Source organism: Rhinoraja longicauda, chromosome 44 (genome assembly GCF_053455715.1).
Source record: "Rhinoraja longicauda isolate Sanriku21f chromosome 44, sRhiLon1.1, whole genome shotgun sequence".
Lineage (NCBI taxonomy): Eukaryota > Metazoa > Chordata > Chondrichthyes > Rajiformes > Arhynchobatidae > Rhinoraja > Rhinoraja longicauda.
Genome location: NC_135996.1, coordinates 3395109 through 3415373, shown reverse-complemented (window position 1 = coordinate 3415373; position 20265 = coordinate 3395109). Strand labels below are relative to the sequence as shown.

General features: G+C 46.2%; 1 protein-coding gene across 1 annotated transcript; it reads right to left on the bottom strand.

Moving 5' to 3' along the window:
- Positions 1-233: 233 nt before the first annotated feature.
- Positions 234-11337, bottom strand: LOC144612331 (uncharacterized). Its single transcript, XM_078431907.1, has 3 exons — positions 11155-11337; positions 5137-5216; positions 234-1164 (listed from the first exon to the last, which is right to left on the bottom strand). The coding sequence occupies exon 3, from the start codon at positions 948-950 to the stop codon at positions 234-236; it is 717 nt and encodes a 238-aa protein (XP_078288033.1). The 5' UTR covers positions 951-1164; positions 5137-5216; positions 11155-11337.
- Positions 11338-20265: the final 8928 nt, after the last annotated feature.

Genomic DNA, 20265 nt, shown 5'->3' with positions numbered 1-20265 from the left:
TATTATTAGTATTATTACTGTTATTACTATTATTAGTATTATTATTATTAGTATTATTATTATTACTATTATTAGTAGTATTATTATTGCTATTATTACTATTATCATTAGTATTATTGTTACTATTATTATTATTATTAGTAGTATTATTATTACTATTATTAGTATTATTATTATTACTATTATTACTATTGTTATTAGTATTATTATTACTATCCCAAAAAAAAACCCAACTAATACATATTTGCAGCTATACTGAAAGTTTTTTGTATTCTCAGCTTCTCCATGCCCCAGCTTCTCTCGTGCTTATAGATCGAAGTGATGGAGCCGGGTCTCCAGGTGCTAAAACCAATGGCAATGGATTGCAACCGGATACTTTGTCTTACAGTCTCTTTATGCACGACTGTCCGTTTTGGAGTGGGGCGGTGGAAGATGGCAGGTTTCCTCTTTGGGTATTCAAGGGTGATGGAGCTGTCATCTACCGGCCTTGGAAGGGGAGCGCTCTTGACACTGCTCTCCCCGACAGTTGTTGTGTCTGTGTCGGGCACAGTCCCTTCCAGTTGCTCCACGCTGTGACCATGCTTACCAGGCTGCAGTATTGCCTCGGCAGAATGTTCTTTCCCTTCTCTCATCTGCCTCAGTTCTGCAACAGGATAGTGGACACCAAATGACAGAGAGCCTTTCTCAGGCTGACCCTCTGCCATTGCCTTAGATGGTCCTGCCACCTCCTGAGGCAGTTTCGCCTCGTCTCCACCAGCAGCGATTCCTCCACTCTCCAAATCATGGATTATTACTGCTGGAGTGGTGTTGTGCTGGCCATTACTTGCACCCGGTTTGTCTTCCTCGTTGTCAGCGTGTGCGGTTCCTTCATCTTCACAGCGGTCACCTGGTCCGCAGTCCTGAGGATTTCTGAATCCGTTCATGATGTAATTGAACCACGAGGAAAACATCTTCAGTGACACTCAGAGGAGACGGAGCTGTGTCTGAGTGAAGGATCTTCAGCGGTTGCTGCTATTTATTGGTTGGGGAACAATTCCATTGTGATGAAGTTCCACGTCGACAATGGTCACCGTGGTGAAAACCGCAGAACAAAAGCAGTGCAACAACTGCCATCCTTTCGGTGGTCAATGGTCACAATGAGCAGATGATGCAAAACCATAGAGACTGAACTCAAAAGAAAAGATCGGGTTACTGAAGTTATAATGAACATCACAAAGTGTTTCAAAAGCAACCAAAGGAACAGCAAGTTTGAAATAAACGATGAATATTTGGAACTGCTGCTTATTTCATGTGTTCTTTTTTAAAAGAGAATCAGATTTGCAACAGCTGCAGTTTTTTGGGGAAAATCCCGCCCCTCCCGCTCACTCCCTTCCCATTGGTCTAGCGACCCGTCACTCGAGTTAAAGTCCCGCCCACACGCCTCAGAGTGAACAATCAACGGCAGCGGTCCTGCCCCAGCTCCTCCCTTCTCCATTGGCCGACTGATCTGTCACGCAGGTCAATGTCCCGCCCTCCGATCAGGCGCCGGCCATTCAGCGGCCGCGACCCGGTATAGCTCCATCTCTATTGGTCGAGTGACCCGTCACTCAGCTACCAATCCCACCCACCTGGCATCACTCCGTCTAATCAGCGGCCGCGGACACGTCCAAGATCCTTCCTTATTGGCTGAGTAACCCGTCCCTCGCAGTGTAGTCCCGCCCAGTCCTCCCAATCAGCGGCCACGGACCCGCCCCCAGATCCTTCCCCATTGGCCAAGTAACCCGTTACTCGCGTACCAGTCCCGCCCACCGGCCTCAGTGGGTGCAGGGACTTGCCAGACTGCCAGAGGGCGCTGCGCGTGTCGCTGACAGACAGCCAGGTGTGGGCTGTTGTCCCAGAACATCTGCCTGACCCCGCTGTGACCTTTTGGCGGGCCACTGATGTCCACTGATGTCAATCGGCGTCCATTTTGAAAGCCGCTACATAGAAACATAGAAACATAGGTGCAGGATTAGGCCATTCGGCCCTTCGAGCCTGTACGCACCGCCATTCAATATGATCATGGCTGATCATCCAACTCAGTATCCCGTACCTGCCTTCTCTCCATACCCCCTGATCCCTTTAGCCACAAGAGCCACATCTAACTCCCTCTTAAATATAGCCAATGAACTGGCCTCAACTACCTTCTGTGGCAGAGAATTCCACAGATTCACCACTCTCTGTGTGAAAAAAAACTTTCTCATCTCGGTCCTAAAAGACTTCCCCCTTATCCTTAAACTGTGACCCCTTGTTCTGAACTTCCCCAACATCGGCAACAATCTTCATGCATCTAGCCTGTCCAACCCCTTAAGAATTTTGTAAGTTTCTATAAGATCCCCCCTCAATCTTCTAAATTCCAGCGAGTACAAGACGAGTCTATCCAGTCTTTCTTCACATGAAAGTCCTGCCATCCCAGGGATCAATCTGGTGAACCTTCTCTGTACTCCCTCTATGGCAAGAATGTCTTTCCTCAGATTACTTTCAATGACTGGTGTACCACGACACCCAGGTCTCGTTGCATCTCCCCTTTTCCTAATCGGCCACCATTCAGATAATAAAGCCCGGGAAGTTTTTGGCGCGTGTTTTTTTGAGTATATGAATCTTATCTGATTTTAATTGATGCTTATTGTGCATATTAATTGTCTTTAAGAATATAACCATAATTTTTCTGGCAGTCTAGCAGAAAAAATGATATTTGATGCGAAAACAAAACTGAATTTGCGAGGGACAGCATTTTGGCGGCATCCTGGGAGCTGCCCCCAGCAACCAAGTCAAGTCAAGTCAAGTCAAGTTTATTTGTCACATACATATATGTATATAAATATGATATGATATGACTTGGATGAAGGGATTAATAGTACCATTAGCAAATTTGCAGATGACACAAAGCAGATGACACAAAGGCAGTTTGAGCTGTGAGGAAGATGCTATGAGGTTGCAGGGTGACTTGGACAGGTTGTGTGAGTGGGCGGATGCATGGCAGATGCAGTTTAATGTGGATAAGTGTGAGGTTATCCACTTTGGTGGTAAGCATAGGAAGGCAGAGTATTACCTGAATGGTGTCAAGTTAGGAAAAGGGGACGTGCAACGAGATCTGGGTGTCCTAGTGCATCAGTCACTGAAAGGAAGCATGCAGGTACAGCAGGCAGTGAAGTATAGGAGCAAAGAGGTCCTTCTGCAGTTGTACAGAGCCCTAGTGAGACCGCACCTGGAGTACTGTGTGCAGTTTTTGGTTTCCAAATTTGAGGAAGGATATTCTTGCTAGGTTGAAGCGTAGGTTTACCAGGTTAATTCCCGCAATGGCGGGACTGTCATATGTTGAAAGACTGGAGCAACCGGGCTTGTATACACTGGGATTTAGAAGGATGAGAGGGGATCTTATTGAAACATATAAGATTATTAAGGGGTTGGACACGTTAGAGGCAGGAAACATGTTCCCAATGTTGGGGGAGTCCAGAACCAGCGGCCACAGTTTAAGAATAAGGGGTCGGCCATTTAGAACGGAGATGAGGAAAAATGTTTTCAGTCAGAGAGTTGTGAACCTGTGGAATTCTCTGCCTCAGAAGGCAGTGGAGGCCAGTTCTCTGAATGCATTCAAGAGAGAGCTAGATAGAGCTCTTAAGGATAGCGGAGTCAGGGGGTATGGGGAGAAGGCAGGAACGGGGTACTGATTGAGAATGATCAGCCATGATCACATTGAATGATGGTGCTGGCTCGAGGGGCCGAATGGCCTCCTCCTGCACCTATTGTCTATTGTCTGTTGATACTGGGACATGGAAACGTGACATAGACACCCAAAAATTAATTGTTGCACAAACCAATGCAAACACATTTATTTACAAGTTTGACAACCGTCTGACTCTATCAAAAAGAAAGAAGATAGTTCCACAACCACAAGTAGTCTTTTCAGGTAATTTACTATTTACCACACAAGTATTAATGTATGTAACATGGTGTCTCAATGGCATTTGATTGCAAAGGTAGAACTTCTTTTTTCTAATTCATTAAAGTGTAGTTATACATCCTATCCATGGCGGTCCACAATCAAATTGGACAGTAAATGTCTAACCTAATTATGGCTGTGTAATACTAGATTGATTAGAGGACACCATTACGTACATTATCTATGCAAGGAAAGATTAAGTTTAGTTCCATTTCTGCATGCAGTACATCAAATAACCATTTAATATTCACTTCAGAGCAATGTTCTCCTCTCAACTGTTGGCTTTTTAAATAGTAATACTTTCCAGTTTTAGAATAACAGTTTGTTTGATGGCAATATCACGTACGTAACGTGGACACCAAAATGTGGCGTACAATGGTGTGTGTAAAATTCAATTCATAATATGGAAGAATGAATTTACGTAATATAAAATGGAGTTGTCTCCTGATTAACCTTCTTAATATTACAGTGCAGGAGTGGCAAGAACTTATTATTGTTTGTCTTTGGATTGTATTACTGGTCATATTGAACTACCTGCTACATCACATAGAGGTATAGATTGGCCACGAGGGTAAAACAGGGCATCGGCACGCTTATTTACCGCTGTTGTATTGTTTACCCATTGTATAACCTGGTGCAAACATTGCCGCGGCAGTAACTAAGCGTGCCGAAGCCCTGCCGATGATAGCCAGTTTTAGATTTAGATTTTTAGATTTAGAGATACAGCGCGGAAACAGGCCCTTCGGCCCACCGGGTCCGTGCCGCCCAGCGATCCCCGCACATTAACACTATCCTACACACACTAGGGATAATTTCTACATTCACCCAGCCAATTAACCTACAAACCTGCACGTCTTTGGAGTGTGGGAGGAAACCGAAGATCTCGGAGAAAACCCACGCAGGTCACGGGGAGAACGTGCAAACTCCGTACAGACGGCGCCGGTAGTCAGGATCGAACCTGAGTCTCCGGCGCTGCATTCGCTGTAAGGCAGCAACTCTACCGCTGCGCCACCGTGCCGCCCTAGATCCCTAGATCGACTGACAAATACATTTAAATAAGAATTGAATGTGACTTTGGTCATATACCCGATACCTCACGTACAAATATTACTTAATTGTTACATTACTTATTTTGTAACACCCTAAATACATGTAAAATACAAACAAAATCTTACCTTTCAATACGCCGACAGGATTGTGTCCGATGGGCTGCCTAAATGCTTCAAGTTTCTGGGCACTTGACATTTCGGAGGTCCTAACATGGTCCAATAACACAATAGAAAGGAAGGACATTAGCTTGGAGGATGTGGAATTGATATGGATAGAGCTATGAAACACTAAGGGGCAGAAAACGCTAGTGGGAGTTGTGTACAGGCCACCTAGTAGAGTTGGGGATGGCATCAAACAGGAAATTAGAAATGCGTGCAACAAAGGTAAAACAGTTATAATGGGTGACTTCAATCTACATATAGAGTGGGTGAATCAAATTGAGGAAGAGGATTTCTTGGAATGTATACGGGATAGTTTTCTAAGTCAACATGTAGAGGAACCAACGAGAGAGCAGGCTATTCTAGACTGGGTAGTGAGTAATGAGGAAGGGTTAGTTAGCAGTCTTGATGTGCGTGGCCCCTTGGGCAAGAGTGACCATAATATGGTTGAGTTCTTCATTAGGATGGAGAGTGACTTAGTTAATTCATAAACAACGGTTCTGAACTTAAGGAAAGGTAACTTTGAGGGCATGAGACGTGAATTGGCCAAGATTGACTGGCAATTGATTCTTAAAGGGTTGACGGTGGATATGCAATGGAAGGCATTTAAAGACCGCATGGATGAACTACAACAATTGTTCATCCCAGTTTGGCAAAAGAATAAATCAGGGAAGGTAGTGCATCCGTGGCTAACAAGGGAGATTAGGGATAGTATCAAAACAAAAGATGAAGCGTACAAATTTGCAAGAAAAAGCATCCTACCAGAGGACTGGGAGAAATTCAGAGTCCAGCAGAGGAGGATAAAGGGCTTAATTAGGAAAGGGAACATAGATTATGAGAGAAAACTGGCAGGGAACATAAAAACTGACTGCAAAAGCTTTTATAGATATGTGAAGAGAAAAAGATTAGTTAAAACAAATGTAGGTCCCTTGCAGTCAGAAACAGGTGAATTGATCATGGAGAACAAGGACATGGCAGACCAATTGAATAACTACTTTGGTTCTGTCTTCACTAAGGAAGACATAAATAATCTGCCGGAAATAGCAGGGGACCGGGGGTCAAATGAGAGGGAGGAACTGAGTGAAATCCAGGTTAGTCGGGAAGTGGTGTGAGGTAAATTGAATGGATTAAAGGCCGATAAATCCCCAGGGCCAGATAGGCTGCATCCCAGAGTGCTTAAGGAGGTAGCCCCAGAAATAGTGGATGCATTAATGATAATTTTTCAAAACTCTTTAGATTCTGGAGTAGTTCCTGAGGATTGGAGGGTAGCTAATGTAACCCCACTTTTCAAAAAGGGAGGGAGAGAGAAAACGGGGAATTTCAGACCAGTTAGTCTAACATCGGTAGTGGGGAAAATGCTAGAGTCAGTTATTAAAGATGGGATAGCAGCACATTTGGAAAGTGGTAAAATCATTGGACAAAGTCAGCATGGATTTATGAAAGGTAATTCATGTCTGACGAATCTTATAGAATTTTTCGAGGATGTAACTAGTAGAGTGGATAAGGGAGAACCAGTGGATGTGTTATATCTGGACTTCCAGAAGGCTTTCGACAAGGTCCCACATAAGAGATTAGTATGCAAACTTAAAGCACACGGTATTGTGGGTTCAGTATTGAAGTGGATAGAGAACTGGCTGGCAGACAGGAAGCAAAGAGTAGGAATAAACGGGTCCTTTGCAGAATGGCAGGCAGTGACTAGTGGGGTACCGCAAGGCTCAGTGTAGGAACAGGGAGGTTCTGCTGCAATTGTACAGGGCATTGGTGAGACCACACCTGGAGTATTGCGTACAGTTTTGGTCTCCTAATTTGAGGAAAGACATTCTTGCCATAGATGAAGTACAGAGAAGGTTCACCAGATTGATTCCTGGGATGGCAGGACTTTCATATGAAGAAAGACTGGATAGACTCGGCTTGTACTCGCTGGAATTTAGAAGATTGAGGGGGGATCTTATGGAAACTTACAAAATTCTTAAGGGGTTGGACAGGCTAGATGCAGGAAGATTGTTCCCGATGTTGGGGAAGTCCAGAACAAGGGGTCACAGTTTAAGGATAAGGGGGAAGTCTTTTAGGACCGAGATGAGAACGTTTTTTTTCACACAGAGGGTGGTGAATCTGTGGAATTCTCTGCCACAGAAGGTAGTTGAGGCCAGTTCATTGGCTATATTTAAGAGGGAGTTAGATGTGGCCCTTGTGGCTAAAGGGATCAGGGAATATGGAGAGAAGGCAGGTACGGGATACTGAGTTGGATGATCAGCCATGATCATATTGAATGGCAGTGCAGGCTCGAAGGGCCGAATGGCCTACTCTTGCACCTATTTTCTATGTTTCGATGTTTCTATGTAACACTGCTGCGCTGGTCAAGAAGGCACAGCAACGACTGTTCTACCTGAGAACACTGAAGAAGTCTGGTCTACCCCAACAGCTGCTAACGACATTCTACCCCTGCAACATAGAGAGCATCCTAACGCATGGCATCCCTGTGTGGTATCTCAGCTGCACGGAGGCAGAGAGGAGAGCTCTTCAGCGGGTAATCCATAGAGCTCAGAGGACCATCGGAACACAGCTACCAGCCTTGGAGGGCATCTACAACACACGATGCCTCAGAAAAGCCACCAGCATCCACAAAGACTCTTCACACCCCTGCAACAGTCTGTTCGAACTTCTACCATCGGGCAGACGATACAAGGCCTTCTACGCCCGCACCTCCAGACTCAGGAACAGCTTCATCCCCAGGGTCATAGCTGCTATGAACCGGTCCTGCTGAGCCAGATGGTCACATCGCACAGTGAACCGGTACAGACCTACTTGCACTTTATTCTGTTTTAAAACTGTTCCAATTTGTTTCATTGGATTGTTTAAATGAATACTGACTAGCTAATTAATTGATTGCATCGTATGGGAGGCGCGTTCCCAATCTCGTTGTACCCCTGTACAATGACAATAAAGATATATTGTATTGTATTGTATTGTAATTAGGAAGATAACGCTGGACAATTGAACGTCTCCTGTACGTAACCAGCAGACGTTCGGAAGACACGAAGGGACATCAGGCTCCAGCACCATCAGCAGAAAATTGATACACTACACTTCCCTGCGGTTTCGTTCCAGACAGCAATGTTATTGTTTTTATAAGTTGACGGTTCCACCAGGCATGAAAACAGTAGGTGAACGAAGCCTGCTTATGCACGTAACGATTTGGACACAGAGAACAAAGTAGGCACAGTATGTCTCCTTGGCTTTAAAGTATGTTGAGTTAAGAATTGTGGAACACGTGTTTTTTTATCTTGTCTTGGGCATCATAGAAACAAATGAATATCGCTCTGATATATATTCTTTTTTACTGATTGCCAACGGCATCTTACGTACATAACTCTCAGGACACGATGAGTTACATACATGAGGATAGTGTAAGAAAATAACTGCAGATGCTGGTACAAATCGAAGGTATTTATTCACAAAATGCTGGAGTAACTCAGCAGGTCAGGCAGCATCTCAGGAGAGAAGGAATGGGCGGCGTTTCGGGTCGAGACCCCACCTCAGACTGATGTCAGGCGGTGGGACAAACGTCGCCCATTCCTTCTCTCCCGAGATGCTGCCTGACCTATTGTGTTAACAATACAATACAATACAATACAATATATCTTTATTGTCATTGTACAGTGGTACAACGAGATTGGGAATGCGCCTCCCATACGATGCAATAATTTAATTAGCGAGTCAGTATTAATTATTAATTTAAACAACCCAACGAAACAAATTAGAACAGTTTTAAAACAGAATAAAGTGCAAGTAGATCTGTGCCGGTTCACTGTGCGATGTGACCATCCGGCTCAGCAGGACCGGTTCATAGCAGCTATGGCCCTGGGGATGAAGCTGTTCCTGAGTCTGGAGGTGCGGGCGTAGAAGGCCTTGTATCGTCTGCCCGATGGAAGGAGTTCGAACAGACTGTTGCAGGGGTGTGAAGAGTCTTTTGTGGATGCTGGTGGCTTTTCTGAGGCATCGTGTGCTGTAGATGCCCTCCAAGGCTGGTAGCTGTGTTCCGATGGTCCTCTGAGCTCTATCTACCCGCTGAAGAGCTCTCCTCTCTGCCTCCGTGCAGCTGAGGTACCACACAGGGATGCCATGTGTTAGGATGCTCTCTATGGTGCAGCGGTAGAATGTCGTCAACAGAAGATGATACAACGGTAAAATACGATGGAACATGTAAAAAGCGAAGGCATTTCGGGGAAGTACAAATTGAAACTAAATCTAAAACCTACGCAATTGGGATAAACGAGATGGCTTCCCGGCATGCAGATTCATAAAGGACTGTAATCGGACGGCCAACTCGAGTTAAGTTTCAGACTTTTTAGTTTTTTTCATTTTTGTTTGTGTTGTAGAGTTTGTTTCATTAAATAGATGGCATTTAGTAGTTAATTGTCTTTGTCCTTCTTTCACACACATTACAGAGCACAATATTATACATGCAACATGTACAGTGTACATGTCTTCTCGTACATGCGGAATCACAATTTTGTCAATGCGTGTTGTCATGGAAATTGGTCTTCTTTTTAGATTTAGAGATACAGCGCGGAAACAGGCCCTTCGGCCCACCGAGTCCGCGCCGCCCAGCGATCCCCGCTCATTAACATTATCCTACACACACTAGGGACAATTTTTACATTTACCCAGTCAATTAACCTACATACCTGCACGTCTTTGGTGTGTTGGAGGAAACCGAAGATCTCGGAGAAAACCCACGTAGGTCACGGGGAGAACGTTCAAACTCCATACAGACGGCGCCCGTAGTCAGGATCGAACCTGTCTCAGGCGCTGCATTCGCTGTAAGGCAGCAACTCTACCGCTGCGCCACCGTGCCATATTTTGCTACGACTTTGATTTACCATGTCTCTGGAAGGAAGTGGTATTATTCCATGATATATGGCTCAATAGAACATAGGTGCAGGAGTAGGCCATTCGGCCCTTTGAGCCAGCACCGCCATTCAATGTGATCATGGCTGATCGTTCTCAATCAGTACCCCGTTCCTGCCTTCTCCCCATACCCCCTGACTCCGCTATCCTTAAGAGCTCTATCTAGCTCTCTCTTGAATGCATTCAAAGAACTGGCCTCCACTGCCTTCTGAGGCAGAGAATTCCACAGATTCACAACTCTCTGACTGAAAACGTTTTTCCTCATCTCCGTTCTAAATGGCCTACCCCTTATTCTTAAACTGTGGCCGCTGGTTCTGGACTCCCCCAACAGTGGGAACATGTTTCCTGCCTCTAACGTGTCCAACCCCTGAATAATCTTATACGTTTCGATAAGATCCCCTCTCATCCTTTTAAATTCCAGTGTATACAAGCCTAGTCGCTCCAGTCTTTCAAGATATGACAGTCCCGCCATTCCGGGAATTAACCTAGTAAACCTACGCTGCACGCCCTCAATAGCAAGAATACCCTTCCTCAAATTTGGACACCAAAACTGCACACAGTACTCCAGGTGCGGTCTCACTAGGGCCCTGTATAACTGCAGAAGGACCTCTTTGCTCCTATACTCAACTCCTCTTGTTATGAAGGCCAACGTGCCATTGGCTTTCTTCACTGCCTGCTGTACCTGCATGCTTCCTTTCAGTGACTGATGCACTAGGACACCCAGATCTTGTCGTACGTCTCCTTTTCCTAACTTGACACCATTCAGATAATACTCTGCCTTACTATTCTTACCACCAAAGTGGATAACCTCACACTTATCCACATTAAACTGCATCTGGCATGCATCCGCCCACTCACACAACCTGTCCAAGTCACCCTGCAACCTCACAGTTCACACTGCCACCCAGCTTTGTGTCATCTGCAAATTTGCTAATGGTACTTTTAATCCCTTCATCCAAGTTATTAATGTGTTAATGCACCTGCAGTTCCTTCTTACACATGATTACAGAGGAGGGGGGGGGGGATGGGGGGGAGAATGGACGGCGTTCTAGCCCGCTCCCCTGGCATACTTACCGGATAGACGGGAGGGGGTTGCAGGGTGGGTGGGGGAGAACCTCTCCCCTCCCGATGCCCACCACCTCCACGCTGAAGGTCATCTGGGCCCGGCCGCGGCCTCCCATCCTCAACCGCCCCTGCGGCCCACAGAACAGCACGTTAATGACGGGCCGAGTGGCCACACGTGCCCTCCCGCGGGGGACCGCACGCCCACCTGATGCCTCCCCCCCCCCACCTTCTCCCCGTATCTGCTCCTCACCCCCCCCTCTCCCCACATCCCCCCTCCTTCTCCTCTTCCTCCTCCCTATATCCTCCCCTTGCCCTCCACTCTCTGTTCCCCACATTCCTTACAATGCCGAGGACTATATTCTGCACTCTATATCTTTCCCTTCACTCTCTACCCCTCCTCTTCCCCCTCCTCCGGTCCCTTTCCCCCTTCTCCATCATTTCTCCATCATTTCCCCCTCCTTTATCTCCTTCTCTCCCCCCTTCCTCTGTATCTTCCCCTACAGTACCATATCCCCCCTCCTGTATCTTCCCCTACAGTACCATATCCTCCCCTCCCCCTCCTCTGTATCTTCACTACTGTATCATATCCTCACCTCCCCTCCTCTGTATTTTCTCCCACTGTACCATATCCTCCCCCCTCCTCTGTATCTTCCCCTGCTGTACCATATCCTCCCCCTCTGTATCTTTCTCTACTGTACCATATCCTCTCCCTCCCCCTCCTCTGTATCTTCCCCTACTGGACCATATCCTCCGCCTCCTCTGTATCTTCCCCAACTGTACCATATCCTCCCTTCCTCGAGACCCTCTCCACTCCGCTCCTCCCTCTCCCCCCCCCCTCTCCCCCCCTCTCCTCCCCTCTCCTCCCCTCTCCCCCCCCTCTCCTCCCCTATCCCCCCCACCTCAGATCACGGGTCACTCAGCCAATAGAGGCGGGGCTGGGGCGGGCAGCGGCCGCTGATTGGAATGAGTGAGGCTCGTGGGCGGGACTGGTAGCTGAGTGACGGGTCACTCGGTCAATAGGGACGGAGCAAGAGCGAGTCCGCGGCCGTTGAATGGACGGGGCGTGGCAGATAGGCGGGACATTGACCAGAGTGACGAGTCACTCAGCCAATAGAGATGGGGCAGGGGCGGGTCCGCGCCCGCTGATTGGGCGGAGTGATTCGAGGTGTCCGGGATTGGCGGCTGAGCGACGAGTGACTCGGTCAATGGAGAAGGAGCTGGGGCGGGTCCGCGGCCGTTGAATGGACGTCCCGTCCCGGTGGGCGGGACTGGTTTGCGAATGACGGGCCACTCGGCCAACAGGGAAGGAGCTGAATGCCCGTTGAATGTGACAGGTAGGCGGGATATTGACCCGAGTGACGAGTTACTCAGCCAATAGAGGTGGAGCAGGGGGCGGGTCCGCGGCCGCTGAATCGACGGTGACCGTTACCGGTGGGCGGGACAATGACCCGAGTGACGGGTTTCTTGGCCAATGGGGAAGGTCCCATGGGTGTGTCCGCGGTCGCTGGTTAGACGTGATGCGAGGTGGGTGGGATTTGCGGCTGAGTGACGGGTTAATTGGCCAATAGCGATGTAGCTGGGGCGGGTCCGCGGCCGCTGACGGGGCGTGCCCGGTGGGCGGGACATTGTCCCGAGTGACGGGTCATTCAGCCAATAGGGGAGGAACCGGGGCGGGTCCGATGCCGGTGGGCGGGACTGCTCCGCGAGTGATAGGAAGATTCGCCAATAGGAAAGGATCTGGGGCGGGTCCGCAGCCGTTGATTGGACGACGAGTGACCGGTGGGCGGGATATTGACTCGAGTGACGAGTCACTTGGCCAATAGTGAAGGATCTATGGCGGGTCCGCGGCCGCTGAATGGACGGGTCACTCAGCCAATGGGGAAGGGAGTGACCGCGAGGGGCAGGCTTTCTGACGGGGCCACGGCCGCTGATTGGGCGGAGTTCGGCCGGTGGGCTGGACTTTGACCCGAGTGACGGGACACTGGACCAATGGGGAGGGAGAGACGACAAGCAACACCACCTCACCCATCAAGGAATGACAACTGAATGTAACGGTAAATATTTTTATTACTGTCAACATTGTTACAAGTTACTAGTATTAGTATTATTATTACTATTATTAGTAGTATTATTATTAGTATTATTATTATTAGTAGTATTATTGTTACTATTATTAGTATTATTATTATTAGTATTATTACTGTTATTACTATTATTAGTATTATTATTATTAGTATTATTATTATTACTATTATCAGTAGTATTATTATTGCTATTATTACTATTATTATTAGTATTATTGTTACTATTATTAGTATTATTATTATTAGTATTATTACTGTTATTACTATTATTAGTATTATTATTATTAGCATTATTATTATTACTATTATTAGTAGTATTATTATTGCTATTATTACTATTATTATTAGTATTATTGTTACTATTATTATTATTAGTAGTATTATTATTACTATTATTACTATTGTTATTAGTATTATTATTACTAATCCAAAAAAAAACCCAACTAATACATATTTGCAGCTAAACTGAAAGTTTTTTGTATTCTCAGCTTCTCCATTCCCCAGCTTCTCTCGTGCTTATAGATCGAAGTGATGGAGCCGGGTCTCCAGGTGCTAAAACCAATGGCAATGGATTGCAACCGGATACTTTGTCTTCCAGTCTCTTTAAGCACGACTGTCCGTTTTGGAGTGGGGCGGTGGAAGATGGCAGGTTTCCTCTTTGGATATTCAAGGGTGATGGAGCTGTCATCTACCGGCCTTGGAAGCGGAGCGCTCTCGACACTGCTCTCCCCGACAGTTGTTGTGTCTGTGTCGGGCATAGTCCCTGCCAGTTGCTCCTCGCTGTCGCCTTGCTTACCAGGCTGCAGTATTGCCTCGGCAGAATGTTCTTTCCCTTCTCTCATCCACCTCAGTTCTGCAACAGGATAGTGGACACCAAATGACAGAGAGCCTTTGTCAGGCTGACCCTCTGCCATTGCCTTAGATGGTCCTGCCACCTCCTGAGGCAGTTTTACCTCGTCTCCACCGGCAGCGATTCCTCCACTCTCCAAATCGCGGATTACTGCTGCTGGAGTGGTGTTGTGCTGGCCGTTACTTGCACCCGGTTTGTCTTCCTCGTTGTCATCGTGTGCGGTTCCTTCACCTTCACAGCGGTCACCTGGTCCGCAGTCCTGAGGATTTCTGAATCCGTTCATTATGTAATTGAACCACGAGGAAAACATCTTCAGTGACACTCAGAGGAGACGGAGCTGTGTCTGAGTGAAGGATCTTCAGCGGTTGCTGTTATTTATTGGTTGGGGAACAATTCCATTGTGATGAAGTTCCACCTCGACAATGGTCACCGTGGTGAAAACCTCAGAACAAAAGCAGTGCAACAACTGCCATCCTTTCGGTGGTCAATGGTCACAATGAGCAGATGATGCAAAACCATAGAGACTGAACTCAAAAGAAAAGATCGGGTTACTGAAGTTATAATGAAAATCACAAAGTGTTTCAAAAGCAACCAAAGAAACAGCAAGTTTGAAATAAACGATGAATATTTGGAACTGCTGCTTATTTCTTTTTTTAAAAAGAATCAATTTACAACAGTTGCAGTTTTTAGGGGAAAAACCAGCCCCTCCAGCTCACTCCCTTCCCATTGGTCTAGCGACCCGTCACTCGAATCAAATTCCCGCCCACACGCCTCAGAGTGAACAATCAACGGCCGCGGTACCGCCCCAGCTCCTCCCTTCTCCATTGGCCGACTGATCTGTCACGCAGGTCAATGTCCCGCCCTCCGATCAGGCGCCGTCCATTCAGCGGCCGCGAACCCGGTCGAGCTCCATCTCTATTGGTCGACTGACCCGTCATTCGGCTAACAATCCCACCCACCTGGCATCACTCCGTCTAATCAGCGGCCGCAGACACGCCCAAGATCCTTCCCTATTGGCTGAGTCCCTCGTAGTATAGTCCCGCCCTGTCCTCCCAATCAGCGGCCGCGAACCCGCACCCAGATCCATCCCCATTGGCCAAGCAACCCGTCACTCGCGGACCAGTCCCGCCCACCGGCCTCAGTGGGTGCAGGGACTTGCCAGACTGCCAGAGGGCGCTGCGCGTGTCGCTGACAGACAGCCAGGTGTGGATCTGTTGTCCCAGAACATCTGCCTGACCCCGCTGTGACCTTTTGGCGGGCCACTGATGTCTATCGGCGTCCATTTTGAAAGCCGCTACATAGAAACATAGAAAATAGGTGCAGGATTAGGCCATTCGGCCCTTCGAGCCTGTACGCACCACCATTCAATGTGATCATGGATGATCATCCAACTCAGTATCCCGTACCTGCCTTCTCTCCATACCCCCTGATCCCTTTAGCCACAAGGGCCACATCTAACTCCCTCTTAAATATAGCCAATGAACTGGCCTCAACTACCTTCTGTGGCAGAGAATTCCACAGATTCACCAACGTTCTCATCTCAGTCCTAAAAGACTTCCCCCTTATCCTTAAACTGTGACCCCCTTGTTCTGGACTTCCCCAACATCGGGAACAATCTTCCTGCATCCAGCCTGTCCAACCCCTTAAGAATTTTGTAAGTTTCTATAAGATCCCCCCTCAATCTTCTAAATTCCAGCGAGTACAAGCCGAGTCTATCCAGTCTTTCTTCATATGAAAGTCCTGCCATCCCAGGAATCAATCTGGTGAACCTTCTCTGTACTCCCTCTATGGCAAGAATGTCTTTCCTCAGATTAGGAGACCAAAACTGTACTCAATACTCCAGGTGTGGTCTCACCAATGCCCTGTACAACTGCAGCAGAACCTCCCTGCTCCTATACTCAAATCCCCTCGTTATGAATGCCAACATACCATTTGTTTTCTTCACTGCCTGCTGCACCTGCATGCCTACTTTCAATGACTGGTGTACCACGACACCCAGGTCTCGTTGCATCTCCCCTTTTCCTAATCGGCCACCATTCAGATAATAAAGCCCGGGAAGTTTTTGGCGCGTGTTTGTTTGAGTATATGAATCTTATCTGATTTTAATTTACGCTTATTTAGACGTGCATATTAATTGTCTTTAAGAATATAACCATAATTTTTCTGGCAGTCTAGCGGAAAAAATGATATTTAATGCGAAAACAAAACTGAATTTGTGAGGGACAGCATTTTGGCGGCATCCTGGGAGCTGCCCCCAGCAACCAAGTCAAGTCAAGTTTATTTGTCACATACATATGTATATAAATATGATATGATATGACTTGGATGAAGGGATTAATAGTACCATTAGCAAATTTGCAGATGACACAAAACTGGGTGGCAGTGTGAACTGTGAGGAAGATGCTATGAGGTTGCAGGGTGACTTGGACAGGTTGTGTGAGTGGGCAGATGCATGGCAGATGCAGTTTAATGTGGATAAGTGTGAGGTTATCCACTTTGGTGGTAAGAATAGGAAGGCAGATTATTATCTGAATGGTGTCAAGTTGGGAAAAGGGGACATGCAACGAGATCTGGGTGTCCTAGTGCATCAGTCACTGAAAGGAAACATCCAGGTACAGCAGGCAGTGAAGAAAGCCAATGAAATGTTGGCCTTCATAACAAGAGGAGTTGAGTATAGGAGCAAAGAGGTCCTTCTGCAGTTGTACAGGGCCCTAGTGAGACCGCACCTGGAGTACTGTGTGCAGTTTTGGTTTCCAAATTTGAGGAAGGATATTCTTGCTAGGTTGAAGCGCAGGTTCACCAGGTTAATTCCCGGAATGGCGGGACTGTCATATGTTGAAAGACTGGAGCGACTGGCCTTGTATCCACTGGAATTTAGAAGGATAAGAGGGGATCTTATTGAAACATATAAGATTATTAAGGGGTTGGACACGTTAGAGGCAGGAAACATGTTCCCAATGTTGGGGGAGTCCAGAACCAGCGGCCACAGTTTAAGAATAAGGGGTAAGCCATTTAGAACGAAGATGAGGAAAAAAAATTTCAGTCAGAGAGTTGTGAATCTGTGGAATTCTCTGCCTCAGAAGGCAGTGGAGGCCAGTTCTCTGAATGCATTCAAGAGAGAGCTAGATAGAGCTCTTAAGGATAGCGGAGTCAGGGGGTATGGGGAGAAGGCAGGAACGGGGTACGGATTGAGAATGATTAGCCATGATCACATTGAATGACGGTGCTGGCTCGAGGGGCCGAATGGCCTCCTCCTACACCTATTGTTTATTGTCTGTTGATACTAGGACATGGAAACGTGACATAGACACCCCAAAATTAATTGTTGCACAAATCAATGCAAACACATTTATTTACAAGTTTGACAAACGTCTAACTCTATCACAAGTAGTCTTTTCAGGTAATTTAATAGTTACCACACAAGTGTTAATGTATGTCTCAATGGCATTTGATTGCAAAGGTAGAACTTCTTTTCTCTAATTCATTAAAGTGTAGTTATACATCCTATCCGTGGAGGTCCACAATCAAATTCGACAGTAAACTTCTAACCTAATTATGGCTGTGTAACAACACACGATGCCTCAGAAAAGCCACCAGCATCCACAAAGACTCTTCACACCCCTGCAACAGTCTGTTCGAACTCCTTCCATCGGGCAGACGATACAAGGCCTTCTATGCCCGCACCTCCAGACTCAGGAACAGCTTCATCCCCAGGGCCATAGCTGCTATGAACCGGTCCTGCTGAGCCGGATGGCCACAACGCATAGATCAACTTGCACTTTACCCTGTCCAAAACTGTTACAACTGTTCGTTTCGTTGGGTTGCTGCTGTCTAAATTACCTAAATTAGTGCATCGTATGGGAGGCGCATTCCCAATCTCGTTGTACCCCTGGGTACAATGACAATAAAGATATATTGTATTGTATTGTATTGTATTGTTGTAATACTAGATTGATTAGAGGACACCATTACGTACATTATCTATGCAAGGAAAGATTAAGTTTAGTTCCATTTCTGAATGCAGTACATCAAATAACCATTTAATATTCACTTTAGAGCAATTTTCTCCGCTCAATTGTTGGCTTTTTAAATAGTAATACTTTCCAGTTTAAGGATAACAGTTTGTTTGATGGCAATATCACGTACGTAACGAGGACACCAATATGTGGCATACAATGGTGTGTGTAAAATTCGATTCATAATATGGAAGAATGAATTTATGTAATATAAAATGGAGTTGTCTACTGATTAACCTTCTTAATATTACAGTGCAGGAGTGGCAAGAGCTTACTATTGCTTGTCTTTGGATTGTATTACTGCTCATATTGAACTACCTGCTACATCACACAGAGGTATAGATTGACCACGAGGGTAAAACAGGGCATCGGCACGCTTATTTACCGCTGTGCATTGTTTGCCCAATGTATAACCTGGCGCAAACATTGCCGCGGCAGTAACTAAGCGTGCCGAAGCCCTGCCGATGATAGCCAGTTTTAGATTTTTTTAGATTTAGATTTTTACATTTAGAGATACAGCGCGGAAACAGGCCCTTCGGCCCACCGGGTCCGCGCCGCCCAGCGATCCCCGCACATTAACACTATCCTACACACACTAGGGACAATTTTTACATTTACCCAGCCAATTAACCTACAAACCTGATCGTCTTTGGAGTGTGGGAGGAAACCGAAGATCTCGGAGAAAACCCACGCAGGCCATGGGGAGAACGTGCAAACTCCGTACAGACGGCGCCGGTAGTCAGGATCGAAGCTGAGTCTCCGGCGCTGCATTCGCTGTAAGGCAGCAACTCTACCGCTGCGCCACCGTGCCGTCCTAGATCCCTAGATCTACTGACAAATACATTTAAACAAGAATTTAATGTGACTTTGGTCATACACCCGATACCTCTCGTACAAATATTACTTAATTGTTACACTACTTATTTTACGAATTAAAGTGGATGAGTGCAAACACCCGACACGTCAAGCGATCTAGAATCATGTTAGGTATGTACAACACCAAAATCAATATGTGGGGCCACATGTCGAACGAAACATCAAAATTCATCCTAGTGTAACCCCCAAAATACATGTAAAATACAAACAAAATCTTACCTTTCAATACGCCGACAGGATTGTGACCGATGGGCTGCGTAAATGCTTCAAGTTTCTGGGCACTCACATTTCGGAGGACCTAACATGGTCCAATAACACAATAGAAAGGAAGGACATTAGCTTGGAGGATGTGGAATCGATATGGGTAGAGCTGCGAAACACTAAGGGGCAGAAAACGATAGTGGGAGTTGTGTATAGGCCACCTAACAGTAATAGTAGAGTTGGGGATGGCATCAAACAGGAAATTAGAAATGCGTGCAACAAAGGTAAAACAGTTATAATGGGTGACTTCAATCTACATATGGATTGGGTGAATCAAATTGGCAGAGGTGCTGAGGAAGTGGATTTCTTGGAATGTATACGGGATAGTTTTCTAAGCCAACATGTAGAGGAACCAACGAGAGAGCAGGCTATTCTAGACTGGGTAGTGAGTAATGAGGAAGGGTTAGTTAGCAGTCTTGATGTGCCTGGCCCCTTGGGCAAGAGTGACCATAATATGGTTGAGTTCTTCATTAGGATGGAGAGTGACTTAGTTAATTCAGAAACAACGGTTCTGAACTTAAGGAGAGGTAACTTTGAGGGCATGAGACGTGAATTAGCCAAGATAGACTGGCAATTGATTCTTAAAGGGTTGACGGTGGATATGCAATGGAAGGCATTTAAAGACCGCATGGATGAACTACAACAATTGTTCATCCCAGTTTGGCAAAAGAATAAATCAGGGAAGGTAGTGCATCCGTGGCTAACAAGGGAGATTAGGGATAGTATCAAAACAAAAGATGAAGCGTACAAATTAGCAAGAAAAAGCAACCTACCAGAGGACTGGGAGAAATTTAGTGTCCAGCAGAGGAGGACAAAGGGCTTAATTAGGAAAGGGAAAATAGATTATGAAAGAAAACTGGCAGGGAACATTAAAAACTGACTGCAAAAGCTTTTATAGATATGTGAAGAGAAAAAGATTAGTTAAAACAAATGTAGGTCCCTTGCAGTCAGAAACAGGTGAATTGATCATGGGGAACAAGGACATGGCAGACCAATTGAATAACTACTTTGGTTCTGTCTTCACTAAGGAAGA

Excerpts from the sequence above, each read along its gene's own strand:
- LOC144612331 (XM_078431907.1), bottom strand. The coding sequence starts at position 950 with ATGTTTTCCTCGTGGTTCAATTACATCATGAACGGATTCAGAAATCCT.